Below are 12906 nucleotides of genomic sequence, written 5' to 3'. Positions count from 1 at the left end.
CGAACTGTAGACCAGGTACAAGATGGCAGATTCCCCAACCAACAAGTAGAACTGTAGACCAGGTACAAGATGGCAGATTCCCCAACTGTAAGCCCGATATTGTTAAACCAATGTGAAGAAAGCTGATGGAAGCACTGCTGATAAAACTTCTGATGGAAGCACTGCTGATAAAACTTTGGAAAGAAACTAAATTTTCGCTTTAGGATTGATCAAATAAATTATAACCATCAACACAACGTCGATTTATTCATGAGATACAGATATGTGTATGGATGTCAGAGTTGAACCATAAAGAAAGCTGAGCGCCGAAGAATTGATGCTTTTAAATTGTAGTACTGGACAAGACTCTTTGAGAGTCTCCTTGGACTGCAAGGAGATTAAACCAGTCAAGTGTAAAGGAAATCAGTCCTTAATAGTCACTGGAAAGACTGATGCTAAAGCTCCAAGACTTTGGTCACCTAATGTGAAGAACTGACTCACTGTAAAAGACCCTGATGCTGGGAAAGACTGAAGACAGGAGGAGAAGGGGATGACAGAGGATTGGATGGCACCACCAACTCGATGAACATAAGTTTGAGAAAGCTCCGGGAGTTGGTGAAGGACAGAGAAGGTTGGCATGTTGCAGTCCATAGGGTCACAAACAGTCAGACACAAGTGAGCAACTGAACTGAACTGACAGATATACAGCAAGGATGTACGAAATGAGAAAAGATTTCACTAAAGTAGAGTTCTATTGTATTAATGAAACTTTACACCCTCCTCCACATCTACATAAATCACATTCACAGGACATCCATGCAGTGATAGTTTATATACAGAAAAGTGTGGAAGGTTATACACTGAATTGCTAATCATCAGTATCTTGGAATGGTGATAGTACAGTGATTATTTTTTGATGTTCTCTCACTGGGTATGCTTTATATAAGTAAAGCTATTTCCATTTTGGAAAAAAAAAAGAATGAGAAAGATAAGCTGGTTTTACTAAACTTTTCTAGATATGTGTACATTTTACCTGGGCTATGTTTGATTCTATTTCTATCCACAAGGATGCTGGCTTTTCAATGAAACAAGATTATACTGTCACTGAAGTTAAAACAATCCAGTCACAGAAAACAGTCATGCACAGGGGAAAAGAAAAATATGGTCTTTCTTTCTAACAGTAACAGTGATAATGGGTTCAATGTATAATAGCTCAGAACAAAAATCAAAATAGCTGATTTTCCAATTTAATGCTATAATTAGAATATCATCATAGCTATACAAACAAAAGAACAAGTATAATAATATTGTGGTTTAAACTATTAAAAACCAAAACCTTATCTACTAGAGGACAAAAATATTACCGTGATTTCAGCTGAACCTTTCACAAAGGGAAATTCAAGTGTTCTAATTTTCCCATTAAAGAGAGGTATGTCATCTTCCTCATTAGAACCTTTAATGGTAGCCATTACAGTGCCAACCAAATCAACTCCAGTATGATTGTTGTAGTCATCCTTAAAGTAAACAATGGAAAGTTTCAGAAAACTAGTTAAAAGAAGTGGAAAAAAGATCAAACACAGAGATGGACATGGGAAAATCAGAAATATGACCTATTTCTAAAGTTCCAAATATTAAATCACCCTGATCCTTCTTACTCCAAACACAGAATTCAAATCTCAGAGTTAGAGCTCTACAGGCAGGAAATAATCCCAGAAACCATAAAAGAACCAAAAGTTTCCACCTAGTACAATGATTCCCAACTTTATTAAAAGGACTCACATTTTAAAAAGTGTTATGTACCTTCAGCATCTATTTAAGATCAAGGGAAAACCAGTTTAAGAACCACTTAAGTTTCATGGTCTAAAACAGAAAAACACACTGAAGGTGTTAACAACTCTATTAGCCAAATTTTTCAAAAAATGAAGTCCCACTAGTGTGTTTTACATGTTTTTGTTAATATTCTTAGCAGTCCTATTTTTGCTTACCCTCTGGGTAACCAGAAAGCTTTAAGGAGCTCATTATGATCAGTCATGATGGCAAACCTCTTCAAAATACATACTTAATTACTTCCTGCCCCTCAATGAAATGGACACTGAAGAATTGACTTAGTTAACACATTCATAATACTTACATGAAATAGTGGATTAAAGATAAACATTAGTAAAGGTGGGCAGATTTCTTCATTTTTTAATCACTTCTACTTAGTATATCTGGATTTATTTTATGTATTATTGAATTCACTCTCTATTTGTATTTAAGTATAAAGATACTGATAAGCATTTCATTAACTTGCATAAATTTTTCCTATAAACTTAAACAGAATAATTCAGATAGGATTCTATAGTAACTGTCTTGCACCTTGAAACTAAGAATAATTTTTGTTACCCTTGGTAATTTGGAAGTAAATAAACATTACCGTGATATGAAGATACAAATCTTTGACCAGGGTCCTACTGGCAACTGAGCGAACATTTGAAACAGCTGGTGTAGCTGGCTGAACTTCAGGAACTAACTTCACAGGTTGATTAGGTAGAACATCCACTATAATCTAACAAAAGGAGCATTCTAATTAACAACACATTAATGGTTTAGTATTTAAAGATGAAGAAACAGAGCATATCCTAAATAAAGTGAAATACTACCTTCCAAAATATATTTCCATTAAATTCTTAAAACCAATCAACTTTTAAAAACTGAAAATAAAAGGCGTAACATTAATTTTTGAATGTTAACCATTTAAAAACAAATTTAGAAACACTTAACAATACATGTAGTTGTTAAAAAAATTTAGTGCACTAACAATAATGAATGGAGATGATGTATGTTAAAACTACCTTAAAACTTCATTATCTAGAATCCTGAAATGTTATTAATTGAAACATTTTCACATACAACTGAGAAGAGCAACCCTGACCATGATAAAGATTAAAATGTTTACTAATCAAGTCCTCCATATAAACAAGGATAAAAAAGTAACTTCCGTATCAGGTCAAGTTTAATCAACATAATTTAAGTATATATTATTCTAAAATTCCTGAAGATGGCATTATTTATACCTTTCATCCAATAATCAAACCACTTTTAAACAAAACACTTCAAACACTTCACTCCTCAACCAAGTAAGAAAACGTGAAGCTAACTAAAGCTAACTGCCATGCATAAAAAGAATAAACAAACCTGCTCACTGTTAAGAATATTTGTTTTATCCATCGTAAAAGCAAACTGGATACAGTATGTCCCCACCTTGTTAGGAATTGCTTTATCCCTAAGTTAAGAAGAAAGAGATAAAGTCACTGGTAACTTTTAAATAAAAGGGAAAGAAATTCAAAGCATTAACATTTCTTTTCTTTCCATGAAAAGTAAATGAGTAAAAAGAGAGTTACTTTACTACATTCAACTTCATTCATCAAATACTTCCTGCAACATCAAGCTTACCATCAGTTCCTCTTACCTAGACATTCTATCACAAAACATCTAGAACAAAAACTCTGGATGTGGCAAACATTGAATATAAAGTTGATAAAGTAGTAAACACAATAAATGCTGAATTACATATCAAATGAATTTAGTTTCATTTCCACACAAATTTCCATCTCAGTTTTATATTTCAAGTTTATAAACTATCCAAGTGACCTTATGTTGCTTTGTTTTCCATTTATATGTTCTAAATAAGTAACTGTAACTATATATGTATAAAAGATATTTATTGTAACTAAATTACCAATAAGGAACTTAGTAAGAGGTAGACTTGCTAGACCACAAACACAACGAATATATAAATGATGGAGCAGTCAAATAAATAAATAAAATTTAGGAGTGAAACAACTATATACCTGTATCTATCCATAAATACGTATATAAAGGGAAAGTAACACCTACTGCCTCAACAGATGATGAAATCTAATGTCATTCATGATAAATAGAAGTTCTTTTAGTAATGATTACAAATGAACAGCCTGATAATGATACCTACCCAAAATAAAGACCCTAAAGCAAACATCATACTTATGAGTGAAATGCTGAATGTCCCTTTTGGACTGGGAAAGATTTTAGAATAATCACTTTCATTGTATCCATTCAACATTTTACTCTTAAGTCCTAGCCAGTAAAGTACAGCAAGGAAAAGAAATAAAACAACCAAGGATTAGAAAGCAATAAGCCTATCATTATTCACAGAGATGAGTGTGTAAATACCTAAAACTTCATTTTTGTTACTTGTCTGTAATAAGATAACAAAACTCAAAATAGTTAGATTTTAGTAATAAAATCTAGTAATATATTTTATTATATAGTAATCTTACATTGCCTTGATAAGTGCACACAGAAAGGACTCAATTCCAGTGTGATTACATTAGATTCAAATGTGTAATTTTCAATAACAAAAACCCCAGAAGGCAAACAAACAGTAAAGTATGGGGAAAATAAGTAAATCAAAACTGTCCCTGAAAAACATCAGGAGGCTGACATACTAGACAAGGACTTCATTTTAAAGAGGCTCAAAGTATTAAAAGAAGATGTGAAAAAGTCAAGAAAGTAATGTAAGGTGAAGACCAAAATATCAATTAAAGAGAAAACTTAATAAGAAACCAAAAGCAAGTTCTGCAGCTGAAATGTACAATAACTGAAGTGAAAATTTCACTACAGGTATTCAAAGGGAGATTCAAATATGTAGAAGAATTAATGAACTTGTAGATAAGACAGTGGAAATTATACAGTCTGAGGAACAGAAAGAAAAAAGATAGAAGGAAAGTGAACAGAGTGTAAGGGACCTGAGATGCATTAAGTGGACCAACATACACATTGTGGGAATTCAAGAAGAAAAAAGGGAAAAGGGTGGCAGGGACAATTTTTGAAAAACGGCTGTTAATTTCCCTAGTTGGATGAAAGACATTAATATAATGTCAGATGCTCATAAACATAATCCCAGATGCTCAAGGAATTCCATGTAAGGTAAAACTCAGGGCCAAGACACACTAACACAAACTTTCATAGGACAAAGAAAAAGAATATTAGCAGCAGCAAGAGGAAAGCAAATCATTATATACAAGGCATCCTCAACAAGGTAATGAATTTCTTATCAGTAAGTTTGGAAGTCAGAAGGCAGTAGGCCAATGTTCTCAAAGTGTTAAAAAGAAACTGTCAACTAAGAATGTTACTTTCACAGCCGCCGCCACCGCCATTCTGGAGCCACCAGAGCGCGGTTTGCCTCTAGGCTCGCAGAGGCCAGCGAGACCGTCTCCAGAGTGATTGTCCGCGAGACTGCACTTTGTGGGCTTCCCTTTCTGCTATTATTTTCCTCCTGAAGACTTGTTTTTAAAACCAAGCTCAACTCCCTTAATTAACTAGTCTTCTTTCTCTAGAGGTCAAAACACTTGGATTGGGATGGGTGAAGACACAGAAATAAGCTTTAACAAGGTAGAGGTTGGTTCGCGGCCCGCGGCCGGAGCCGGTCCTCGGGCGCCGGCAGGCCGCGCCGGGTCAGTGGGCGCAGCGTCTCTGGGCGCCTCGCCCGGCCGGGCCCATGTGCGCGCGGCCTGCCCCAGGCCGCCCGGGCTTCGCCTCCGCCCGGTCCCTGGCCCCTACCCGGGCCTCCGAGCGGCAGGTGAAGAGATTATACATCTACTGAATGAAAAATTTTTTCTTAGAGTTGCATATACTCCAAGAAAAAATTCCAAATGTTTTTGTTTTGCCTAAATATAAAATTTAAACAAAGAGTTTGCACAGAAAAAAAAAAGAAAAAAAAGAATGTTACTTTCAGCAAAACTGTCCCTCAAAAGTGAGGGAGAACTTAAAACATTCTCAGAGAGGAATCCCCTGCTGTCCAGTGGTTAGGACTCAGCGATTCCCCTGCAGGGAGGCAGGAGACTGGGGTGGGGGTCGGGGGACAGGGTTTGATCCCAGGTTGTGGAACTAAGATCCTGCATGCCATGCAGCATGACAACATTTTCATACGAACAAAAGCTAAGAGAGTTCATTACCACTACACTTGGCCAAGAAGAAATGGTCAAGGGAGTCCTACAAGGTAAAACAAAATAATAATAGATAGTAACTTGAAGCCATGTGGAAAAATAGGGATCTCAACAAAGTTAAACACACAGGTAATTGTGAATGCTGGTATTATTGTTAACAACAATTTGTAATTGTACCTTTTGTTTTCTATTTGGCTTAATAAACTAATACATTTAATGAAATCAAGCAATTTATTAGTTCAAAAGTCAAAAAGACATTTCTAATAAATGAAACCTTAGACACCATGTATCCAAAACCATTTACAGATTTCAAAGTACAGAAGCAACACTTAAAGTCACACAGTTAAATTAAAAAAAACTAGTTCAGTTTATTTTGTAAGATCTTAAGTTTAGAATTATAGAAATCTCCTACATAATATTATAAATGCTCTGACAATACAATTCTTCTGAAGTTTTTGATAGTTCTGAAAGCAAATATATCTATTACAACAATCTTTCCCCAAATCATTTTGCAAACTTTGTAGACAAAATATTTTCTCAAAAAATTTCCTGACCAAAAATTTTTTTAAAAAACATTTTCTATTTGATCATAAAATATTTCTCCTTAGCTAAACAGGCACATGTTGCCAACACTAATTAACTCTGTAACAAAATATGCATTAAAATATGAAATGATTTGAGAAATACCTGAAGTAGAAGCAGCCATCTTCTTTGTCATTATCCTTTATTTTATTACAACTAAATATTTCTACCTAGAAGGAAAAGTGGCAAAGGAGAAGAGGAGAGAAATCACAAACATTTAGCATAATATATTTAGGATAGAAACTTACTTTACCTTTACCAAGTGTGAATCCAGATCACATGTGCATTGATAAATACACACAAACACATGTATACATATATACATATCTTTATCATGCGTGTGTGACACAAAAGTGAGATTAGTCATAATGAAAAGATATACCATTAATTATTAAAGGACATATAACAGATCTTAATGGTGGTGACATAATTTTAGGTAATAGCAGCTTGGTGGGACTCATGGTATAAATTAAGGAAGCTAGTTTCCTAAACAGATGATTAAACTGAACCATAAATCCTAAAAGGCATTATTAAATCAGGACCCCTGATATAGTTTGGTTTATTTTCCAATTTGAGATTTATTTTAGTTTGGCACTATCTTGTATGGTAGCCCATAATGACTACTGAGCACCTGAAATGTGACTGGTTCAGATTGAGGAGATGTAAGCATACATAGCAAATTTCAAAGACTTGGAAAGATATGAGCATGTAAAACACCATTATTAAATTTTAAAATACTGAGTACATGGTGAAATGGTCACTTTTTAATATATTAGTTTAAAACTATATTAAATTAATTTCTTTTCAATGTGGCTAGCAGAATTTAAGTATCACATGTGACTAGTACTGCATTTCTATTGGATTGTGCAGCTTTAGACTCCCAAACTGTCTGTCTACTCCACTACTCTGTACTCTATCAATCGTATTTCTTTCTCTCACTTTCTGTATTATTGTGTTTTTTTTTTAAATTAAAGCTTTTAAAAGTTTAAATTTAGTGTGTTGAAAACTTTTTTTTCACTCACCATGAAATGTAGGTATCAAAATATAATTCATTACATTTGGAATTAAAGTGTGGTTTCCTCCCCCCCCCCAATTATTTTTATTAGTTGGAGGCTAATTACTTTACAATATTGCAGTGGTTTTTGCCATACATTGGCATGAATCAGCCATGGATTTACATGTGTTCCCCACCCTGAACCCCACTCCCACCTCCCTCCCCATCCCATCCCTCTGGGTCATCCCAGTGCACCAGCCCTGAGTACCTGTCTCATGCATCCAACCTGGACTGGCGATCTGTTTCACACTTGATAATATACATGTTTCGATGCTGTTCTCTCAGATCATCCCACCCTCGCCTTCTCCCATAGAGTCCAAAAGTCTGTTCTATACATCTGTGTCTCTTTTTCTGTCTTGCATATAGGGTTATCATTACCATCTTTCTAAATTCCATATATATGTGTTAGTATACTGTATTGGTGTTTTTCTTTCTGGCTTACTTCACTCTGTATAATGGGCTCCATTAGAACCTAATTAGAACTGATTCAAATGAATTCTTTTTAACGGCTGAGTAATATTCCACGGTGTATATGTACCACAGCTTCCTTATCCATTCGTCTGTCCATGGGCATCTAGGTTGCTTTCATGTCCTGGCTATTATAAACAGTGCTGCGATGAACATTGGGGTGCATGTGTTTCTTTCAGATCTGGTTGCCTCGGTGTGTATGCCCAGGAGTGGGACTGCTTCTGTATTATCTGTTAATGATACTTAGTGGTTTTCTGTCTTGTGCTACTGGTCTTTAGACTTATTTCTGAAACATACCCTGGTATATTTTTTAAAAATCTAAGTGATGGAATGGGTTACTTTCTAGTTCTACAGGATATACACACTGCATTTTACATCAAACTACATTTAATTTTATGTTAAATCTAAGAGCTACTTTTAACTTCTAAAATGCTTTCTATGACTTACATTTGCTGGCGGTCGGTTCCCACTGTTTGCCAGTTTCCACATTTTCATGGAAATACGTGCTGGATTAATATTTTTAATGATACTGTCATCTTCAGAAATAACAGTAATCATAAAATCTGTAATGGGGAACATTAAAAAGTTATTTTCTTTCTAGTTCAATTAGTGGATTTGGTTAAATAATTGTATGTCTTTTTTTTTAATTGTATGTCTTAAAGCATACATCTTGTTTAAATGTTAATAATAAAATTCTGATGAAGAAATAAAACTATTTTTAATTAGTCTTCCCCAACTATTTGTCTACAGAACTATACAATCATAACAGGTACTGGATATAGATCAATAGTGTCACACCTCCCACAGAAACCTAATGAATACACCTTTGATCCTTCAGTATTGGTAAGATGGTGATGCACAACTGTCATGTGCTTGTATAAAAACATTGTGCTCCTAGTTCATGCCATAAATGATGCTGTAAAGCGAGAAAAAAAACCCACATCTTTGCCATTAAGAGTTCTTTGTCTTATTTTCACAGTCTGCCAAGCAAGACCAAAAAGGTTAGACTGTGTTATCTGCAGCACAGGGAACTATATTTAATATCCTGTGACAAACCATAATAGAAAAGAATATGAAAAAGAAAGTGTATATATATATATATATATATGTATACCTGTGTCACTCTGCCATACAGCAGTGATTAAGACAACACTGTAAGTCAATTATACTTCAGTAAAAAATAAAAAGAAAAGTTAGACTGAAGACAAAGCAATCTAAGTCAAGTGGTTACAAATCCATATACTTTATGTAGTCTGCGAATACAGTGTTTACTTTCTTTTATGATTTTTCAATAGCATACCATAGTTAAACTAGTAATATTCCCTTATATTTATCATCTGTAATATTCATTGGTCATCCATTACAGTTTTTACACAGGAAATAGGACTTATCTTCTCGAACAGATTAAAAAATTTATGTACATACATAATTATCTCAAAATATTGTTAAATTTCAATTTAAACTTTCTCGTCTGCTTCTTTTACTGCACAGGAATTCATCCATTCAGGAAAATCAAAGTCTTCAAGAAAATGACCTATGCAAAGCAAATGTAATTTCCTATTGACTTGACAGCTGCCATATTACACAAGAAATATCTGCTTAGGTGATTGTCTCCTACATTAGACTGAACTCATTGAAAACTGCCATGTTCATTACTGAAACTAAGAATCTAGCATAGTGGGTGGACATAGCAGGTATTCAGTAAATGTTTGTTGTTACGAAGTGTCTTTAATCATAAATTATGTGATGCATTTCTATCCAAATTAAGTTGAACAGTTCTCAATTTCGTTTAACAGTGCAGCATAGTTAGTGGAACACACCCTCGAAGCTCCTGCCACTCAGTACTTCATTCTTCTTTGGCAGAATCTCACAGTTCAGTGAGTGAATAAACACACACTGAACCACTTTAAACTATCAGCTTATACATGAGCTTTAAGTTCATTCTTGACCATTAAAGGAATCTAGGATATAGAGGAGAGGGAAGACAAAGCTAAGCCTAATATTCTTTCTTTGCTATTTAAAAGTCCACAACATGATTGCTTTTTTATCACGCTGAGCACCTGGGATAAATAATTTACCCTGTTAATCTGAGAGGCAAATTATCACCACAAATTTATTTTAAAACTGAATTACTCACCAGTGAAAATACCCCCTGCTAAAAAGGAAGCATCTTTGTCATATTTAACATTGAGACGAATGGGTTTTTCAGGGTCTGGAAGAATCATTAACTTAATTACGGGTCCTTCTATGGTATTCTTGTTATAAATGGCTTTAACCTGCATAATATGTTCTCCTCTAAAAAGAAAGAAAAAGGGAAAGAGGGGGAAAGGGTTCAAACTGTGTTAGTTATAATTAAAAATTCTGAGACAATTTATACAAAGTTTAACTCATTTAGGAAACCTCTCTACTCCTGTCTCATTCCAACTCCTGACTAACACTTAATAGATGGCTATGTATTACTCTTAACTTCATCAAGTAATAACAAAAATCAATCTCTATAATACCAATAACTATCAAACTTTCAGTTCTTACCTAGGGGCAAAAACACTGAACACTCCCAAATTAGCCCTGCCCCTCTCATCGGTTTTATGCTGTTGGTTTGAAGGAGTGAGCTAAAAACAAAACAAAATGGTTAATTAGAAAATTCTAGGAATCAAATTCTTTTCCTCTATTACTATTTAAAAAGCTACATTTGCACATACTCTAAAATCTAAAATTGTCTAATTTAAACTAGCTGAAATAATATAACATGTAATCACACAATCCAAAGGATAACAATCATTCACACTGATCAGTTAAACTAGAATTTTGTGTATTTCAATTCTTAAGTTGCAGAATTCAGTGTTCACTCTTTCAATAACATTGCTATATCAAATGAAGTTTGGTCACATAAATATAGAAGGTATATGCCAAAATCGGGGGGTTGTGGGAGACAGTGCAGGAGAAATAAACATAAATACACATACATAATTTTAAGTCAAGGCATAACACCATGTCCATGTTAGTTACTTCATCCTCTTAATGTTTACACAGATGTGTTTCTAAAATCTTTGTTGCAATACTACCACTGTAGTGATAATTAAGCTTTTACTTTTAAATGATTAAGAATCAGTGGACACACTTCCTAATCACTTGTTAGAAGACTCTTTCAGTCTTTTGCAGATGCTTTTTTAAAAACGAGGCTCATACTCTTATTTGGGGTACAATATAATCACTGTTTAACTCTCTTAGAAGCAAACACTAAGAACAAAAGTAAATTTGAAGACTGTAGTAGCAGAAAATCAGATTCTCTCCTAAATCCTAATACCTCTGTTTAATGGAACCCAAAGATTAAGTGATTATGGTACATGCAAAAAAAAAAAAAAAAAAAGCAATAGTTGGAGAGACACAAGTGAGAAAGAGTGATTTAACTGCTAAAATAAAACCCTGCGTTTGCATCTGTCTCATTTACCTTCCAATCGATCCTCTCTCAAACTATCTTTTTCAGTCTTTCTTCCATCTGGGTCCTAAATCTTTGCTGCTAAGTCAGAAGTCAGTCTTCTATTTCAGGCTATATAAGAGCAATACTGTAGTCCTTTTTGACAGGCGTTAAGACTTCTGACTCTCTTTACTTTACCTTGAAAACTAGTCCATGTGGATGACAAGTCATTCCTGGCACTTTAACCTCCTGTACAGTTTTTATTTACTTGGTTTTTTTTGGACTGCACACGTGGTTTACAGGATCTTAGTTCCCTGACCAAGGTGCACCCATGCCCCCTGCAATGGAAGCAAGGATCCCAAGCACTGGACCACCAGGGAATTCCCTTCTGTACAGCTTTACAGGTAAACAAGTTGAGTCCTGTGAAATCCTTACTGAAATTGTTAACTAATTTCAAGAGAACTGTGTATTTACATAATACAAACTATTCGTATCCACTAAAATTAGAAAATCTCTGGAAAGATACTCAAGCATGGCTGAATATAATTCCAAGATCTCTTCTCTGTATCGCCTGGCAACAACCTGGCTAGGACAAATGAGTTCCCTTTAACCAACAGGAAAAACTTGTCAAAACACAACCTTGCAAGGGCCTGACAGCATCTTCCTCTTCCCCTTGCAGGAGGGCATCCAACTTTGTGCAAGACATCCAAAGTCTCCTCTAGATCCTAACCTGACTATTCCAATACTCATGTTAACAACTGGTACCTAACCCTGGTACCAGACAGAATGTGGTCCACTGGAGAAGGGAATGGCAAACCACTTCAGTATTCTTGCCTTGAGAACGCCATAACAGTATGAAAAGGACACTGAAAGATGAACTCCCCAGGTCGGTAGGTGCCCAATATGCTACTGGAGATCAGTGGAAAAATAACTCCAGAAAGAATGAAGGGATGGAGCCAAAGCAAAAACACCCAGTTGTGGATGGGTCTGGTGATAGAAGTAAGGTTCGATGCTGTAAAGAGCAATATTGCACAGGACCTGGAATGTTAGGTCCATGAATCAAGGCAAATTGGAAGTGGTCAAACAGGACATGGCAAGAGTGAACATCGACATTCTAGGAATCAGCAAACTAAGATGGCCTGGAATGGGTGAATTTAACTCAGATGACCATTATATCTAACTGTGGGCATGAATCCCTTAGAAGAAATGGAGTAGCCATCATGGTCAACAAAAGAGTCCGAATGCAGTACCTGGAGGCAATCTCAAAAACGACAGAATAATCTGTTTGTTTCAAAGGCAAACCATTCAATATCACGGTAATCCAAGTCTATGTCCCAACCAGCAACGCTGAAGAAGCGAAGGTTGAACGGTTCTATGAAGACCTATAAGACCTTTTATAGCTAACACCCAAAAAAGATGTCCTTTTCATTATAGGG

At 35.1% G+C, this 12906-nt stretch overlaps 1 protein-coding gene across 1 annotated transcript in view; it reads right to left on the bottom strand.

The window, feature by feature from the left end:
* The window catches only part of SMCHD1 (structural maintenance of chromosomes flexible hinge domain containing 1), a 123420-nt gene that overhangs the window by 34234 nt on the left and 76280 nt on the right, over positions 1 to 12906 (bottom strand). Inside the window, exons 31-37 of the mRNA XM_065932515.1 lie at positions 10585 to 10664; positions 10190 to 10347; positions 8500 to 8615; positions 6636 to 6700; positions 3157 to 3244; positions 2396 to 2527; positions 1344 to 1493 (exon numbers count right to left, since the gene is read on the bottom strand). Coding sequence (XP_065788587.1) covers positions 1344 to 1493; positions 2396 to 2527; positions 3157 to 3244; positions 6636 to 6700; positions 8500 to 8615; positions 10190 to 10347; positions 10585 to 10664 — 789 coding nt within the window. The remainder of the gene's footprint in view (positions 1 to 1343; positions 1494 to 2395; positions 2528 to 3156; positions 3245 to 6635; positions 6701 to 8499; positions 8616 to 10189; positions 10348 to 10584; positions 10665 to 12906) is intronic.

This window comes from Muntiacus reevesi, chromosome 4 (assembly GCF_963930625.1).
Source record: "Muntiacus reevesi chromosome 4, mMunRee1.1, whole genome shotgun sequence".
Classification (NCBI taxonomy): domain Eukaryota; kingdom Metazoa; phylum Chordata; class Mammalia; order Artiodactyla; family Cervidae; genus Muntiacus; species Muntiacus reevesi.
Note: the sequence above shows the minus strand (reverse complement) of the source record. Positions and strands in the feature narration are given on the sequence as shown.